Here is a 19,511-nt window from a genome sequence, read left to right on the forward strand (position 1 = left end):
TTTAAAAAAGCATTTTTGACATCCATTTGAAAAATAGACCATTTTTTGATAGAAGCTAAGGCAATTAAGGTTCGGACAGTAGTCATACGAGCCACCGGAGCAAAGGTTTCTTCATAATCAATCACATATTCTTGGGCATAACCTTTGGCTACTAAACGGGCTTTATATCTTTCAAGAGTACCATCACTCTTGGTTTTAATTTTATAAACCCATCGACATCCTATAGTTTTCTTCCCTGGAGGAAGATCTTGAATATTCCATGTAGAAGCCTTTTCAAGTGCATCTAATTCAACTTTCATGGCTTCTATCCATTTGATATCATTTTTTGCTTGAAAATATGTGGATGGTTCTTCATATGAGTGAATTAATGCAATAACTGCCCTATATGTGGGTGAGAAAGACTCGTATGATACAAACTTTTCTGGAGGCCTCGAGGTTCGGGATGATTGTCTAGTTGGAATGTTAGAATATTTCTCAAGTGCACATGGAGTATTAGACTCTTGTCGCCTGGAATATTGAATACTAGTATCTCTATGAACTTCTTCATTTTCAACATTAAGATCAATAATTCTTGGATCATCATCAAAGTTACAATCAAGGTCATATTCATCAGATGTTGATGTTAGATCTAGCAAAAAGGAGTACTCAGTGACGTCTTTTAATTTTCTAAAATCAAAGAAGCTCTCCTTTTCAAGAAAGGAAACATTTCTAGACACATATAGTTTATTATTTTTGAAGTCAAAACATCTATAACCTTTCTGGTTTTCAGCATATCCTAAAAAGGCACAGGGAATCGCACGAGGGGAAAGTTTATCATTTTTGTCAGTAAATATGAAACATTTGCACCCAAATATTCTTAATCTAGAGTAGTCTGGAGAAATGTTCATAAGTTTTTCAATGGGAGTGATATTTTGTAACGAAGAAGATGACATCCTATTAATGAGATAGGTGGCAGTTAAGGCAGCTTCTGCCTAAAAGTCTTTAGGGACTTGATTTGCTATTAATAAAGTTCTAGTGGTTTCTATAATATGGCGATGTTTTCGTTCTGCCAGTCCATTTTGTTGAGGTGTATAAGGACAAGATCTTTGGTGTGTGATGCCATGCAATTTAAGATAATTTTGAAAATCTGTGGATAAAAACTCTCCCCCTGAATCTGTGCGAAAAATAGTAATATCATTTTGAAATTTGTTTTTAACCATATTATGAAAAGTTTGAAAGTATGAAAATACTTCAGACTTATGTTTGAGAAAGTACATCCACGTATGTCGGGAGAAATCATCGACAAAAATAACATAGTAAACAAATCCTCCTTTAGAAATTACTGGTGCAGGACCCCAAACATCCGAGTGTATTAATTCAAGTGGTCTTGAAGAGAAAAAGGTTCTGTTCTGAAATGGTAATCTTTTCATTTTGCCGAGAATACAATCTTTACAATCAAATGATTCAGAGTTACAAAATTTCCCTAGATTTGGAAAATGTTGGATTTTGGCTATATGTGGGTGACCAAGTCTCTTATGCCACAGTTCCAACTCTATTTTTTGAATATTATAACAAAAAGCTTTCTTCGGCATTTCCAAAAAATCCATGTAATAGAGTCCTCCTTCTCTATGGCCTTCCCCAATCAGCTTGCCTGACTGGCGATCCTGTACCCAACAACCATGAGAAGAAAAAGAAATATTACACCCATAATCAGAAATTTGAGATACAGATAAAAGATTTAAATTTAATTTGGGAACATGTCTAATTTCTGGAATAAATTTTTTTTTTGTTTTATAAATTTTTTCAAAATCTCCTATTCCTTCTATTTCAAGAGAAGTCCCATCAGCAGTAAAGACCTTTGACACACTTGTTTTATTTTTAACACATTTGGATAGACTTTGATTATTTGGGGTCATATGAAAAGATGCACCAGAGTCAAGAAGCCAAGAAATTTTACCTAAATCAGAAAAAGATGAGGCTGCTGCGCCGGTTGAAGCTTCAGATGAGGAAGAGGCACCTTTGATGAGAGGCTGAAGGATCTCTATTAGTTGGGCCAGGGAAACTGGTGCATCCTGATCTTTAGGCTCCGATCCAGCAATTGTAGCTCTTTTTTCTCTCAGCTCCTTAAGTTTGGGACATTGTGGCCTGTAGTGTCCCGGTTCATGACAGTGATGACAAATAACTTTCTTCTTATCATAGTCACCATTTTGTCGTTTAAAGTGAGGAGGCCTATATGATCGAACATGATTCCCTGGTCTAGACACGGCTAAAACGGAATCATCTTCAATTTTTAAAGAACCTTTCCGGAGACGATTTTCTTCCATTGTTAACTCTTCAATAGTTTCAACAATAGAAGGAATTTTTCCCCGGTGAAGTAGGGCCGATTTAGTGGTTTCAAATTCCGGCCTTAATCCAGTGATAAACTGGTAAAAATGTTCAACATCGAGTTGTTTCTGACGAAGCTCGATGTCTTCGGCACAATGCCACTTTGGTTCTAAAAGGGAAAGTTCTTCCCAAAGTTCGGACAACCCATTGTAATATTCACGAATAGTTTTGTCTCCTTGTGTCATCATTCGAACTTTTTCTTGGAGGTTGCACACGTGTGCAATATCTTTAAGGGAATACATATTCTTAAGGTATTCCCATGCCTTATAGGCATGATCAAATTTGGCAAGACTTGAGCATTTTTTAATGTCAACGCTATTGATAAGCCATGACATTATCTTCGCATAAGATATTCTCCATTCTTTCCATTTCTTCTCGTATGAGGCAATAGCCTTGATTTTCTCTTCTTCCGATAGAGGGACGTCTTTATCTCCCTCCTTTTTAGTAAGAGATAGCTTAGGTTCCGAATCGGAACCATCCACAATCCCCCATAAGCCTTTTCCCCATATATGGTGCTTCATGATTGAAGCCCATGTTACATAGTTCGTATCGCTTAGTTTCATAGGCATGATGGTGACTTTATCATTGTCATCCATCGATTACAAGGAGAGAAAGAATAGGGATAGAAGAGAAACAAGAAGGAAAATGAGAAAGAAAGAAAAAAAAAAAACAATACAACAAGATGTGAAATCTTCTCCAATGAAGTGATAAAACACTTCTCTTCAAGTGGCGAACACTTTTGCAAACGGGCACGGAAACCGAGGCAGCTTTTCCTCAAGATTTAGTACTTCCGCGGCTCTGATACCATGAAATGAAATGGGGATCTTCGAAACACGAGCTTTGATTAACAAGAGCAAGTGTCAAGAATGACACTAAAGCATAACCCTTAAAAAGGGTATAACTGGAAACAAAATAAAAATAAAAATGTATTCTTTATTGATATGAAAAACCAATTGCTTAAGAAGCATTGGAGTGAAATACAAGAGGGGCTGCACCCCTTTATATACACAGCTGAAAGAGGACTCAATAGAGCTGTTGGGCACAGTCCAACAGCTCTATTTAGAGCTGTTGGAATGTGTCAGTCCAACAGCTCTATTAAGAGCTGTTGGACTGTGTCAGTCCAACAGCTCTATTGCTAGTCAAGTCTGGACAGGACTTGACTAGCAACAGTCATTCTAGTTCAAACTGAACTAGATGACATAAAGACAAAAAATAAAAATAAAGAAAAAAAAATACAGAAAAGAAAGAAATTAAAAATGTATTTATATATATATATAATAATATAATATTATTATATATACATATATGTACAGTTTTACATTTTAACATGGGCAACCCACGTATCAAGCCCTGCTGCTGACATACTTAAACCCTCTGCTGACACCGTGCTGACCTTGACTCTTTACCGGTGCTGATCACCCTGCACTCTGCTCATACCCACTCGGCTGGCCGAATACCTCTTCTGCACACTCACCTGACCGTGCGGCTGGGTTTTCACTTAGGTCTGCATCACAAGTGCGTAGACACTGATCTCTCACCTGATCATTTTCCACCAAGGTTAGACCTATTGTTCAATAGGTTGCTAATGCTGAGTTTTCAAGTCTATGGCACCGGGATCATCAGTGGAGGCTTTGAAGTTTGGACTGTTAAAATATGTATATATAAATATATATATATATATATACATATACTTATATATATACATTCATATATATATAAGTATATATACACATATATTTTTAATTCTAATACCCGATAGGGGTATTTTTGTAATTCCCCATGTACTTTTTACTTTAGGTTTTTCTTTTTATTTTTTATTTTCCTTTTCTTCTTCTTTTTTTCTTCTTTTTTTAATCATTGTAATAGGACCACTAGGGGCCCCACCTTCCGGTCGTTGGGGCCCCAATGGTCATTAATATGACAGTTGGGGCTCCCAACGACTAGAAGGGAGCCCCTATGTGGTCTCTCTCTCTACCTTTTTCTCCTCTATAAAAAGAGGGCTCTCCCTCTTGCATTGTAAGGGTTTTAAACCCATCTTTTTTCCTCTTTATTCAATATATTTTTGCCTCTAAGGCACTTTACCCCTTAGTGGGTTATTTGCGCACTTTACGTGCTTGTGTTCTCGGCTCTTTGTGTGACTCTTTTAAAGAGTTCATTGGGTCATTGGTACTTCTGCTATTTTCATTACATGGTATCAGAGCCATCGGATTTTCTATATTCTTGAAAGATCCTTGGAGCTTGTCATATTCTATTCTTCCCGTCATCAATGGAGCATGAATCAAGAGTTGAGCTCTCCTTCAAACTCAATGGTGCAAACTATCTTACGTGGGCATCTTCTATGGAAAATCATCTAAGAGGTAAGAAGTTGTGGGGCTTTGTGATGGGCACCACTCTTGAACCCACCTTAAAGCTCACCAAAATTGAAGGAGGCGTTGAGAAGGCTCTAGATGGTGATGACTGCATCAAAGCCATTAATGAGCATCAATCCAAGGTAGAAGATTGGGAAAGTAACCTGTTAAAATGTACTTCATATATATATATATATATATATGTTAGAAAGTGACTTTGAATATTTTAGGTTCGATAATGAACCCATACATATGCACATTAAGTGCGAATATACCCACTTAAGGGAACAACACAAGCACATCAAGTGTTAATACATAAACCCATAAAAGGGATAAATATGACTTAAAGTCATAAGTTGAATATTATTGAAGAAATAAGGAGAAGAGGGTAAAACCGTATACAATGGAGCATAAGCTCCTCCAAGGAGTGAAGGAATTACAAGGGGGAGACCCCTATTTATAACACAAGAGAGGAGCCACCTAGGGGGCTCCCAAAGAAGTCGTTGGGAGCCCCCAACGACTCTTTGGGGAGCCTCCCTAGGTGGCACAAACCACAAAAAAGAGAAAAATTAAAAAAGGAAAATTAAAAATAAAATTACAAACATATTCCAAATGGAATATGCGTAAAACTGTGAAATGTCTAAACTACCCCTATGCCTATAAATAGTGAAATATATATTATATATATATAATTAGGATAATAAATATGCATATATACCATATATGAATATGTATTATCCTTTATATATATAAAATATATATAATATTACAAATGTTGAATGATACATTTTAACACCCCCCTCAAGCTTTGCGTGGGGGAACGAAAAGATTGAAGAAAGCAAGAGGAAGAATCTCAAGGCTTCAAGAGCCTTCAATACGAATGCCATTGCAAATGTCTTCCTCCAACGTCTTTAACGATGAGCACCTTCCATGATCTATCCAAGGTACTTTTTTTCTTCTTATCTTCAAGATCCTGAGGAATAACAACAAAGAACAAGTAAAAAATATCTTTGCACTTTACTCAAAAAGGAACATTCCTAACAAGGTGCAAAATTTATGCATAATAGGAAAATTTAGAAAACCAAAGTTTCAAAAATCAAATATCATGTTAAAGAGTGAGCGGAAATGAATTGCAAGAATGCATAATGCATTCATAAGGTCCAATATTGGACAAACACAACCCCACAATGGGAAATAACAAAATGGTCCACTAAGGGACACCACAATAAGCCTACGAAGAGGCATATGCTTTATTGAATGAGGGCCTAAAAGGCCATGATGAGCATATGCATATACTATCATGAAATGAATTAACACTTAAATAAAATCATTAATGAACATGCTCCAAACATACTTTAGTCAAAATGAACACGGATGCAAATGTTCAATAGATCTTCTCCCTAAAGATGTGAAAAACTCTATTGTTGATCTATGTCAAACAAATGTCATATATAAGAAGCATGATTTGACTAAATATATTAAAGCATCCACCCAAGATTCAAAAATGAATATCATTTGAGACAAAAGACTCATTTTGCATGTCAAATACAAAATATGCCGAAAAACTGTAAGCACTTAATATATAGATTAAATGCCAAAAAATCAACTTGATTTTAAAATATGCATATCAAAAAATATGATTCACTTGAATGTCTTAAAACACAAGTCATGAATGAAATTTTGCAAATTTCAACAATAGTTCATCCATTACAAACAACTACCTCATTAGTCCTCCAAAACCCATAAATCAAGTGTATAAGCTACTAGATCAAGAATATAAATATAATGTCATTAAAAGCCAAAGACACACACAAAGGTGTGCAAAAGAACCTCTTGTCTACATATAATAATACTTGAAATGAGTACATCTACGACAAGAACAAGATAATACACGCCAACATGGACCAAAAACATCTCTTGTCTACGTAAAAATATACTCAAAACCAAGTATGTTCAGCTACTAGAACAAGAGTAACAAGCCAATCATGGGCTAAAACACAATACATCTCTTGTTTACATAAGATGGCACTTGAAATGAGTGAAATAAGCCAACCATGGGCATACATCTAAGCGACTAGAACAAGGACACAAATGCCAACATAGGCTAAAATCACACACCATGGTGTGAATCAACATGCCTTGTCTACATATAATAACACTCAAGACAAGTGTGTTCAGCTACTAGACCAAGAGAGCAAAAGCCAACAAAGGGCTAACAACACACGAATGTGTAATAAAATTCTTGTCTACATATGATGACACTTAGATAAGGGGCTATAAAAGGAGAAGACTTTTGAGGCAATAAAACTTATAATGACAAACATATAAATAAAACCTTGAAACAATATTCTTCAAAAAAGAATACCCATAACAATATCATTTTGGAAGTATCTTCAACAAGATACTTTAGTTGATAACGCAATAACCTTGAGAATAAATGTGTGAACATACACACACCAAGAACACTTGGAACACTTGTGCACAACAAGCACAACACACAGAATCACAAATGTGCAAATGCACTCATAAGATTCATAAACAACTAAAGAGGTTGGGCTATAATCCCAAAACCCTTAATTTTAATATACCTTAAAACATTTAAGGTTTTAAACACCATATATCCATCACATTTACATATAAATGAGAGCATCCATTAGATCAATGGCCAAAAGAGAAAAAATGAGTGACACACTCATAATTAGAGATCATATAACAAATCATTTTAGAGTCCCAAGGTGCCCATAACTCACCTCAACAACCATCTATAATATGGCAAGTGGACAATCTAGAATGATATAACACGAGGTGCTCATAACTCACCTCAACAAACATCTGTAATAAAACAATAATAAGGCCAAACAAATGATGCATTAAATAGCATGTGATGGGCAAATATAAATGCCACAAAAAGGCAATAAACACTTAAGGAACCATTTTTCAAAGAAAAGAGGACCGATTAAAAATTGAATCAAAGGTCCAACATAATTAATCACAAAAATATGTCATATGACAATAATGTTGTATATCTACGAAATTATGTTTAATCATGATCATTATAAAAAGACTTAATCAACACAACATGAAATATTTAAGCTATGTCATGTGGGAAAAAGGATTTGGAATAATCCAAGAAATAAATCAAGCCTTTATAATTAGCAATTTATATGTATACCAAGATGTAAAATGGCAATAATCTTAAATGTGCAAATTTAGGACAACATGTACTAAGATATTACAGAAGCATTTATAATGATAAAAGAAACAATCTTACAAGTCCATTTAGGGATAAAAACAAACACAAGCCCTAAAGAAGGCAATAAAAACATCTCTTTATTGAAAAGAGAGTACTATGTGAAAATGTCTATGGATAGACAATACGCATACAAGCATAAATATTTTATAAAAGAAGTGTACAAAGACACTTTCACAATCACTTGAACAAAATACGCAAAAAGCGTAATAAAGGAAAACATGTAATAAAGCATGTATTTCATAAAAAGAAACAAATGCTTGAGACTCTCAAGCTTTAATTCTGCAATCATATGCAATTTAAGACAAGGAAGACCATATTATGGCCAATGTAGGCATCCTTAGAGGAAAAATCAAAATAATGAAAATCTTTTATACCAAAGGATGCAATAGATACACTATGCACTCTATAGAGTGTGAGAAGATTTTTAAAATAAACAACCAATATTTAGATGCGAGAAATTCTCATTATATCAATATATATATATATATATATATATATATAATTTTTTTTTGTTTTTCACAAAAAAGCACTAAAAACCATACACAAGAGTTTTAAGCAAAGATCATTAATTTAGCAAGAAAATATATATAAAAAGTTAATTTATAGGTTAATCACGAAATTCTTATGGAAGAATCATAAATCTCACATAATTGAAAACAATTTTAAAAACATAAATTACTATTATATGTAATTTCAATTTTGAAAAACATAAATTACTATAATATGTAATGAGGAATCGATAACTTATATAAACAAGAATTATATATTTGAACAATAAACACGTTTACCAAAATTAAAAAGAGATATTTTTAAAATATACTAAAAGGAAATGATTCAACTATCAAAAAACACTAAATGTGCAAAAAATAGTTTCATAATGCATAATATGTTAAGAAAAGAGATACATACCGAAAAACTTCCAAAAAGAGAGAAGGAACAAAGAATACTTCACCATTTCTTGAGCACCACGCTTTCCGTTGCGCCAAGAGACAACCCCATCGTAACCGGGCTCTGATACCATGTTAAAAAGTGACTTTGAATATTTTAGGTTCGATAATGAACCCATACATATGCACATTAAGTGCGAATATACCCACTTAAGGGAACAACACAAGCACATCAAGTGCTAATACATAAACCCATAAAAGGGATAAATATGACTTAAAGTCATAAGTTGAATATTAAAGTCATAAGTTGAATATTATTGAAGAAATAGGGAGAAGAGGGTAAAAACCCTATACAATGGAGCATAAGCTCCTCCAAGGAGTGAAGGAATTACAAGGGGGAGACCCCTATTTATAACACAAGAGAGGAGCCACCTAGGGGGCTCCCAAAGGAGTCGTTGGGAGCCCCCCAACGGTCACATTTGTGACCGTTGGGGGCTCCCCAACGACTCTTTGGGGAGCCTCCCTAGGTGGCACAAACCACAAAAAAGAGAAAAATTAAAAAAGGAAAATTAAAATTACAAACATATTCCAAATGGAATATGCGTAAAACTGTGAAATGTCTAAACTACCCCTATGCCTATAAATAGTGAAATATATATTTTATATATATAATTAAGATAATACATATGCATAGATACCATATATGAATATGTATTATCCTTTATATATATATAATATATATAATATTACAAATGTTGAATGATACATTTTAACAATATATATATATATATATATATATTACATCAATACCTGATAGGGGTATTTTTGTAATTTCACATAGTTTTTTAGAAAACAGCTATTTTTAATTTTTGTTAAAATGTAATTTCTTTTTTTATTTTTTATTTTTATTTTTTGTATTTTTTAGGAACCAAAAGGGGCTCCCAACGACTCCATGGGAGCCCCCTTTTGGGCTCTCCTCTTGAGGCCCTTGGCCTTCCTTTTCTCTCCTCTCCCTCTCGTATAAATAGGGGTGAACCCCTTGTATATTTTCATTCTTGAGAGCTCTCTCTCTTTTCAATAAGAGGCTTTTTATATTGTTGCCTTCTTAAAGGCTTGTGCTTGCATTGTCCCTTAGTGGACTTGTGATATTGTCTCTTTTATTCATTGTTGTAAGTGCTTATAAGCACTCTTTATATTTCTGCAATATCTCATTACATGGTATCAGAGTCACTCGATTCTTGAAGGAAAAGTGTGGTTCGTGTATTTCATATTTTGTGTATCTCTTCTCACTTCTTGGAAACATCATGGAGGCAAAGATCGACCTATCCTTCAAGCTCAATGGAAAGAATTACATGATGTGGGCATCGGCAATGGAAAACAACCTCAAAGAAAAGAAACTTTGGGGTTTTGTCATGGGTACCGTTTCGAAACCTAAGCTTATGTTCACGAAGAACGAAGGAGGTCAAGAAAAGGCTCTTGAAGGAGATGCTCGCCTCAAATCCATTGAAAATCATCAAAAGGAAGTGGAAGATTGGGAAAGCAATCACGCGAAAATCCTTGCGTGGTTTATGAACAATGTTGAGATTAAGGTATGTGCTGATATAGCTAAATTTCGTCGAGCCAATGAAGCTTGGTCCTTTATGAAGGGTATGTATACCCAAAAGGATCTTGCAAGAGCATATTTTTTGCAAGAAAAGATTAGAACCACCAAACAAGGTGATTCTAGCATTCAAGACTATTATAGTGCCCTAAACTCGCTATGGGATGAATTGGCTCTTTTAGAGCCAAAATGGGTTTCTATGGAAGATATTGAATTAAGACAAACAAATGGAACAAGAACAATTGTTTCAATTTCTTTTTGGGCTACGTCCCGAATTTGAGCAAGTGAGATCCTCACTTCTCCATAGATCTATTTTTCCTCCTATTGAGGATGCCATTGCCGAAATCACTCAAGAGGAGACAAGGCTTGGCATGAGTAAACATGTTGATGAAGTGCTTGCCGTATCAAAACCCGGTAACAATGTAAGAACCTATAAACCTCCTCATTTTGGGAAACAAGGAAACTATAATGGAGGAAGAAAAATGATTGTTTGTCATCATTGTTATGAGCCGGGTCACATCAAACCCGCTTGCCCAAAGCTTAATGGAACTTTCAAGCCTAAGGTGGCCTCTCTTGAAGAAACTATCACCAAAGAAGATGAAGGCAAGAATAATGACCTCAAAGAGACTCTTGGGCAAATATCTATGGCTCTCCAACAAATTCTAAAAGCTTCTTCCTCCACATCGGGTGCGGCTATTGTTTCTACATCATCACCCGGTACGTATTCTTGGATCCTTGACTCCGGAGCCTCTTTTCATATGACCCCCCCTGAAAATGCACTTATTAATGTTTGCACCAATTCAAAGGATTCTTTTGTCTCTACGGCCGATGAAACCTTTTTAAAAATTTCAAGTATTGGCTCTTTTAAAGATTCTCAAAATTTTTGTGTTCCAAAAGTAAGAGTTGTTCCCAAACTAAATTTAAACCTTTTTTCGGTCTCTCAAATTGCCGACCATGGATGTGAAATATCTTTCTCATCTAATGGTTGCTTTGTGCAGGATCTCCGGTCCGGGAAGCGGATTGGGCAAGGCCATAGAAAGGGAGACCTCTATTATATGGACCATCTCGATCTCCCTACAAATTATTTTTGTTCTTATGTCCAAGAAAAAAATATGAAAACTTGGCATAAAAGACTTGGTCATCCAAGTTATTCCAAAATGTATCTTTTTCCCTTTGGAAACAAATTTTGTAAGGAAAAAGAAATTAGTTGCAAAGATTGTATTTTTGGAAAAATGAAGTCTATTCCATTTCCAACTAGAACTTTTCTTTCATCAAGACCTTTTGAATTGGTGCATTCGGATGTTTGGGGGCCTTCTCTGGTTATGTCTAAAGGGAGCTATTCTTATTATGTTACTTTTATTGATGACTTTACTCAGTATGTTTGGATTTATTTTCTTAGTCATAAGTCGGAAGTATTTACCTTCTTTAAAGATTTTCATAGAAGAATTCAAAATCAATTCCAAAATAACATATCTATTTTGAGAACCGATTTCAGTGGTGAATATTTATCTCACGAATTTCAAAACTATTTAACCCAAAATGGAATTTGTCATAAAAAATCATGTCCTAGGACCCCTCAACAAAATGGCCTAGCAGAAAGGAAACATAGGCACATTGTAGAAACCGCTAGAACATTACTTGTTTCTAGAAATATTCCAAAGAAGTTTTGGGCCGAAGTCGTTCTAACCGCAACTTATCTAATCAATAAAATGCCCTCTTCTAAATTAAAAAATGTTTCTCCCTATGAAAAGCTCTTTAAACTTTCACCCGATTTTAATCGTCTTCGTATTTTTGGTTGCAAATGCTTTGTCCTATTACATAAGAGAGATAAGTTGTCTCCAAAAGCAATTGAATGTGTTTTTTTAGGATATGATGAAAATAAAAAAGGGTATAAATGTTATGATTTTAAGAATGATAAACTATATGTTTCAAAAGATGTAACATTTCTAGAAGAAGAGAATGGTTTTGATAAAATAGAAGAAACAAATGAAATTGATTACATATTTTTATATGATCTTATTGATGACATACAAGAAGATTTCCTTGAAAACATAGAAGATACATGTGAGGCGTCCCATCTTGATATAATACCCTCAAATGATAATAATACAAATATGAATGTTTACTCAAGAAGAAATCAAGAAAACCCTATTAGTGCCCTCGAAAAATACTCTCAAATTTCTGAGTCTACTGAGGAACCACAAGTTAGACATTCTTCTAGAATATCAATACCCCCAAATAGGTTTGTATCCTATGATTCCTTAACACCCAACTATCGGGCATGTTTAATAACCCTACATTCTTATTTTGAACCCGCTCACTATAATCAAGCTAAATCTATATCACATTGGGTTGAAGCAATGCAAGTTGAACTAAATGCATTAAAAAAGGTTAATACTTGGGAAATAGTTAATCTACCCCCCTACAAAAAACCTATTGGGTGTCGCTGGGTCTTCAAAGTCAAAACTAAAAGCGATGGTTCTTTGAAACGATATAAAGCTAGGTTAGTTGCTAAGGGATACTCACAAGAATATGACATTGATTATGAAGAAACATTCGCTCCCGTAGCTCGAATGACCAGTGTCAGGACTTTAATAGATGTCGCATCAACCGAAAAATGGCCTATTTATCAACTTGATGTAAAAAATGCCTTTTTAAATGAAAGTTTAAGTGAAGAAGTTTACATGAATCCACCACCCGGAATTAATATTAAGCAAGGTCAAACACTTCGGCTTTTAAAAGCATTGTATGGCCTTAAACAAGCCCCTAAGGCTTGTTATGATCGTTTCAGTGATATCATGATAAAATTAGGATTTCACTCTTATTATACTGACACTGCTCTTTTTGTTAAAAATGCAGGTACTAGTATCGTAATATTGTTACTTTATGTTGATGATATGATTATCATTGGGAATGATCAAAATAGTATTATTGATGTTAAAAATATGTTAAAAAATAATTTTGATATGTCTGATTTAGGTTTTCTTAGATACTTTCTTGGAATTGAAGTTGCATACTCTTCTCAAGGATATATTTTGTCACAGATAAAGCTTGTTGCAGATATATGTTCTAAGTCTAGGATTTTTGATGACAAAAAAGTAGAGACTCCCGAGGTTATTAATGCCAAATTACAGTTGGAGGATGGGGTTCTTCTGGAAGATCTCACACCCTACAGACAACTCATTGGGTCTCTCACCTATTTAACCATCACCAGACCGGATATCACCCATGCGGTTCATTCAGTTAGTCAATTTCAGCATGCTCCTACAACTGTGCATATGAGTGTTGTTCTCTGGATCATCCGTTACATTCGGAACACCATCAATAAAGGGCTATTTCTATCATCCTCTTCTTCCTTGAATCTTCTTGCTTATAGTGACGCAGATTGGGGAGGTAATCCTAATGATCGAGTCTCAACTACTGGTTTTTGTGTTTTTTTAGGGGACTCTTTGATTGCCTGGCGATGCAAGAAGCAGCAGAAAGTTTCACTATCATCTACTGAAGCTGAGTATCGGGCTATGGCAACCACGACAATGGAACTTGTATGGCTTCGCAGTCTGCTTAAAGACATGGGGGTTGATATTACCGAAGCTTCAAAATTATGTTGCGACAACAAGAATGCCATTTATATTGCAAGCAGTGTTGTTAAAAGCGCGCCTCAAGGCGCAAAAAGCGCGCCTCGCCTCGAGGCGAGACCCTTTTCGCCTTGAGGCGCACGTAAAAAGCGCAACAGCCTCAAGGCGTACGCCTCATGCGCCTTGAGGCGTACGCCTTGAGGCGAGGCGCGCCTCAAAGTGAGGCGCGCATTAAACATCGGATGGCCCGGACCCGAGTTCGACCCGGATCCGGGCCCGTATTCTCGAAAGATCGAGAACCTGTGTCTTTAAAAAAGACACAGGTGCTTCGGGGCGAGGGAAAGCCCTCGCCCCTTCTCTCTCCACTCCGTCCCCTTTCGTCCACCGCCACTGCTAGCCGCCGGCCACCACTCGCCGCCGGCCACCACTCGCCGCCGGCCACCACTCGCCGATCACCGCCTCTGCTGAGAAGGGATCACTCGCAGTGCGACCACTCGCCGTGCGACCACTCGCCGTGCGACCACTCGCCGCCGCCACTGCTGTCGCCGACCACCACTCGCCGCCTCTGCTGAGAAGGGACCACTCGCAGTGCAACCACTCGCCGTGCGACCACTCGCCGCCGGCACTGCTGTCGCTGGCCACCACTCGCCGCCGGCCACCACTCGCCGCCGATCATCGTTTTCCTTCAGGTATGGCTTTTTCATTTTTTTTTTATTAACCAGGGGCGTATCTAGGGGGGGGGCAGGATTGGGCTGTAGCCCAGTCCTGCCTCCCGAAACAGTTAAATTTTTTTTTTTTTTTAAAAGCCCAGTCTTACCCCAACCCTGATTCCATATGAAATAGATTTTTATCCATTTTTGTAGCTCAGCCCAGTCCTAGCCCAGCCCTGACTGCAGCAAATAGTTTGATTTGTCCATATGAAATAGATTTTTATTAATAATTGTAGTCATTTTTTATCCATATGACTGCGGTCCCTTGTTTTCCTTTTTTGTCCATATAACTGTAGCGATGATGATTTCTTGGTGTGCAATCAAATATGCGATGTCCTGAATTGTTTAAGCATGCATTGATTTGGTTTTTCGTCAATAATGCTTGCTTACTTGAGGCATATGAGAGAGAGAGAGAGCCTGAACATCTTGTGCAGAATACAGTCCAGAAATTAATTCCTTGCTGCTAAATTTGCATATTTTATTATTCTTTTGGAAAGCATCATTTGCTTTTCATGGTGGCGAATATCAATCTGCTTTGAAAAGAAAGGAACTGAAAAGGCTCTTATGGAACTTGTATCCCTTGTCATGTTGGTGGTCACTTCAGCGCAACTTCTCTTGAAGATAAAAGTTGGACATAAAGGAGCAGTTGTATGGTTATTTCAATCAGTTTCTGATGTATAGGAGCCCACCCGACCTACATTTTGGAAATAAATTTGTTGAATGAAACAATAAAAAGCAACTTTTTCTTTAAACTGACTATTTAAGGATCTCTCAAGATGCTATTAGGTCTATCTAGATGTTGATCCATAGGATATTTTACACTATAACCCATTTTAATTGAATTAATTTGTGATTTTTATTGGCTCACATCTTTGAGTATGAAAACAGTCTCAGTTTTGAGTGCTTTTACAATAGGATAATGAAGCAAACTAAAACAGATTGTGGGGTTGTAGGTTTCTTTTCACTACTGTGTAAACTGAGATAGAACACACAATTGAAATATTCAAACATAATGGTGACCTCTGTTTAGCATATTCAATATATGTTTTTTTTTTCGGCATTTTCACAATTTCTTGGGGTTGATCTCCGGAGTTGGTTGGTATTTTCTTTTTGTTTTTGAGAAGAAATCTGGGATCCAAACCACCTCCACTCTATCTCTACTATGTGTGTGTGTGGCTATAAGTGTGCATTATTGAATGAACTTTGAGACCCAATTAAAAAACTGACCTAATTATATTTATTATTTTTTTCTCGTCAATTATGTTTTTTTCTAGGATTCGTATATAGCTTATACACCAAGATTGTTTATTTTGCATTTGTTTTCATGTAATGTGGTCAGCAGAATGCATGATGTTAATATATATTTTGTGTTATGTATTTTTGCAGTTGAAAAATGACAAAAGATGTAGGATGGGATCATGGAGTTAAAGTTCCAAATCCTACTAAAGATCTCAAACTTGTAGGACATGTAATTTGCAATTATTGTCATAAACAGACTACAGGAGGCATCTATAGGCTAAAGCATCACTTAGCTGGCACAAAGCATGGTGTAAGCATGTGCGAAGCGGTTCCACATGACGTGAAAAGATTTTTTCAGAATCATCTAAAGGATCAGAGGCTAAAGAAAGAAGAGTTAGAGCAAACCAAGTTGGATATCGGGAGAAGTGTTTATTTTGGATCATCAACCGGCGATAATGTGAATAAAGAAGCTAGTAGATCAGGTAGTGATGCAAAAACAAGTGCAGCTGGTCCTATGGACCTTTTTGTGAACAAAGAAGCACGGCAAACCACAATAAACACTGCTTTCAAAAGGGATGAAAGAAAAAATGCATGTCGTGCCATTGGTAGATTTTTTTATGCAAATGCCTTATCATTTAATCTTTGCAACAGTCCATATTTTGGTGCAATGGTAGAAGCTATTGCAAATTATGGGCGAGGGTTCAAACCACCTTCTTATCATGAGATCAGAACGTGGATTTTGAAGGACGAGGTAGATTGTACTCATGAAATTTTGAAAGAGTTCAAAAAAGAGTGGCCAAAGGTTGGTTGCAGTATTATGGCAGATGGTTGGACAGATGGGAAAGGAAGAAACTTAATTAATTTTCTTGTGAACAGCTCATCTGGGACAGTATTTTTGAAGTCTGTTGACATCAGCGACATGGAAAAAACTGGTGCAAATTTGTGTCAGTTGTTTGAAGAAGTTGTTAAAGAAGTTGGTGAAAGTAATGTGGTGCAATTCATTACAGATAATGCACCAAATTATGTGGCAGCTGGAAATATGTTAACAGCAGGAAAAACATGTTTTTGGACACCATGTGCAGCCCACTGCTTGGATCTTATGTTAGAAGATATTGGAAAGATATCAATTTTTAAAGATACAGTGGAAAAGGCAAAAAAAATTACAAGATACATTTATAGTCATGCATGGGTATTAAATTTAATGAGAAAATTCACAAAGAAGAAAGAACTTCTGCGTCCAGCCGTCACTCGTTTTGCCACAACATATCTTACACTTCATAGTATTGGATGTTATAAGAAAGAGTTAAAGTCGATGTTCTTATCTTCAAATTTTAGAACATCTAATTACTATAAGAAATCTGATGCTAAGAACATTTCTTGTATTGTTCTTAATGATCATAAGTTTTGGGCTGCCATATCATATGCAATTAAAGCTACACTACCTCTCGTCAAAGTGTTGCGACTCGTTGATGCAGATGAACCTGCTATGGGATTTTTGTATGAGGCAATGGATAGAGCGAAGGAGGAAATTGCTTCAAACCTTGACAATGTCCAAAGAAAATATAAACCTATTTGGGATATCATTGATAGACGATGGGACTTGCAACTTCATAAGCCTTTGCATGCAGCTGCCTATTATTTAAATCCACATTTTCATTATGCTGACAACTTCAACCCTGATGGAGAAGTTATGGGTGGCTTTTATGATTGTGTTGAAAAATTAGTTTCTGATGCAAATATTCGGTTGAAAATTACAACACAAATCGATGCATTTAAAAAGGCAAATGACTTGTTTGGCAGAGAGGCAGCTGTTACAACAAGAAAATTAAAAAGTCCTGGTAAGTTTGCAATTATGTTGTTATTTGTCAATATTTTTTTATGTTTTTGTTAATTATGACATTCTTAATGTTTTTATCAATTTTTTATTATTTTATTTGAATGCAGCTGATTGGTGGAGTTCATTTGGGCACGAAAATCCTGAGTTGATGAATTTTGCAATTCGAATTTTAAGTTTGACATGCAGTGCATCGGGCTGTGAGAGAAATTGGAGTACTTTCTCATTGGTTTGTGACTTTGTATTTTATTTTTGAAATACATTTTTATATTTTAATTATCTTATATTTGATTATCAATGATTTGAAATTATAGGTGCATACAAAACGAAGGAATAGACTTGAACAAGAGAAGATGAATGCATTGGTTTTTGTAATGTACAATATGAAATTAAGAGAGAGAAATATGAAGAGGAGGGCTACCAAAGACCCTATATGTCTAGATCATATAGACTCAGACGATGAGTGGATTGTGGAGAAGGAAGATCCAGTGTTGCCAAGTGATCCCAATTGGTTGGAGGATTCATGGTTGGATCCGAACTTCGACATAAATACCATTGAGCATGTTCCTATTGAAAAAGTCACTTCACCTCATGTTTCACAAAGTGGTTTTAGGCAAGACATGTCTTCAAGAGATCGAGGTAAAGTTATATTCCTTTTACCTAGCTATGAATATAAATGTATTTTTTTAATTACATAACCTAAATATTTAATACATGTTTTTTTATTGAAGGAAAAAGAAAAGCAAAAGAAGTAATTGAGGACGTGGATGAAGAAAGTGTAGATGATGAAGAGTCAGAGAATGAAGATGAAGAAGAACCTATTTATATGGATTCTTCAGATGATGATATTGAAGACTTAAATATTGATGATGACGAGACACAACAAGAGCCTAGGCCCTAATTCATATCATAGAGCTATTGGCCATTTATATGTTTTTTGGGACTTTCAGTTGTAATTGTGAATGTTAACACTCTCATTTTAAAGAATTCTGGACAAATACATTAACATTTGGTTGTTAATGTTAACATGCATTTTTTAATTATGACATGATGTTGTTAGTGCTAATATGCATTTTGTTGTTAATGTTAGTTTTTTATTGAATGAATGCTCATATTTATGCAATTAGATACTTATATAGATCAAGTTGTTGCATTAATGCTACTTTTACATGTTAATCTCATATTTTTTTCGTATTTATTTGAGATTTTTTATTTCGTGTTGGTTGGCGCTTCATCAATAAAGCATTTCTTATTTATTTATAATTTTAGATCATTTTTATAGTTTTTTTTAAGTTTAAAAATATTTTTTTTTGAGGCTTACGCTTTGCGCCTCGAGGCTTACGCCTCGCCTCAGATTTTGGTGGAGCGCCTCGCTACGCCTCAACGCTTTTAACAACACTGATTGCAAGCAATCATACCTTCCATGAGCGTACCAAACATATCAAAATGGATTGCCACTATGTTCGTGACGAATACTTACGAGGAACAATTGCTCTACCGTATGTCACTTCAGAATATCAGTTGGCGGACTTCTTTACTAAAGCTCTTCCGGCTCCCCGCTTCATGTTTCTTCTTGGCAAACTTTCCGTCATTTCCCCATAAAGTTTGAGGGGGGGTGTTAAAATGTACTTCATATATATATATATATATATATATATATATATATATATATATATATATATATATATATATATATATATA

General features: G+C 35.6%; 2 protein-coding genes across 2 annotated transcripts in view; both read left to right on the forward strand.

Annotated features, from left to right (window-relative positions):
• LOC149834423 (gamma-soluble NSF attachment protein-like) overlaps positions 1–19,511 on the forward strand; it is a 33,365-nt gene that overhangs the window by 4,801 nt on the left and 9,053 nt on the right. The window lies entirely within an intron of this gene.
• Positions 14,815–18,935, forward strand: LOC149834424 (uncharacterized). Its single transcript, XM_090010126.1, has 4 exons — positions 14,815–17,814; positions 17,921–18,039; positions 18,125–18,449; positions 18,542–18,935. Exons 1-4 carry the CDS (start codon positions 16,131–16,133, stop codon positions 18,709–18,711), a joined length of 2,298 nt encoding a protein of 765 aa, XP_089866252.1. The 5' UTR covers positions 14,815–16,130; the 3' UTR covers positions 18,712–18,935.

Source organism: Nuphar pumila, chromosome 6 (genome assembly GCF_984573655.1).
Source record: "Nuphar pumila chromosome 6, dmNupPumi1.hap1.1, whole genome shotgun sequence".
Taxonomy (NCBI): Eukaryota; Viridiplantae; Streptophyta; class Magnoliopsida; order Nymphaeales; family Nymphaeaceae; genus Nuphar; species Nuphar pumila.

Coding starts and splice junctions, on each gene's coding strand:
- LOC149834424 (XM_090010126.1), top strand. CDS start 16,131: ATGACAAAAGATGTAGGATGGGATCATGGAGTTAAAGTTCCAAATCCT. Junction 17,815..17,920: donor AAGAAAATTAAAAAGTCCTG/GTAAGTTTGCAA, acceptor ATTTGAATGCAG/CTGATTGGTGGAGTTCATTT. Junction 18,450..18,541: donor CATGTCTTCAAGAGATCGAG/GTAAAGTTATAT, acceptor TTTTTATTGAAG/GAAAAAGAAAAGCAAAAGAA.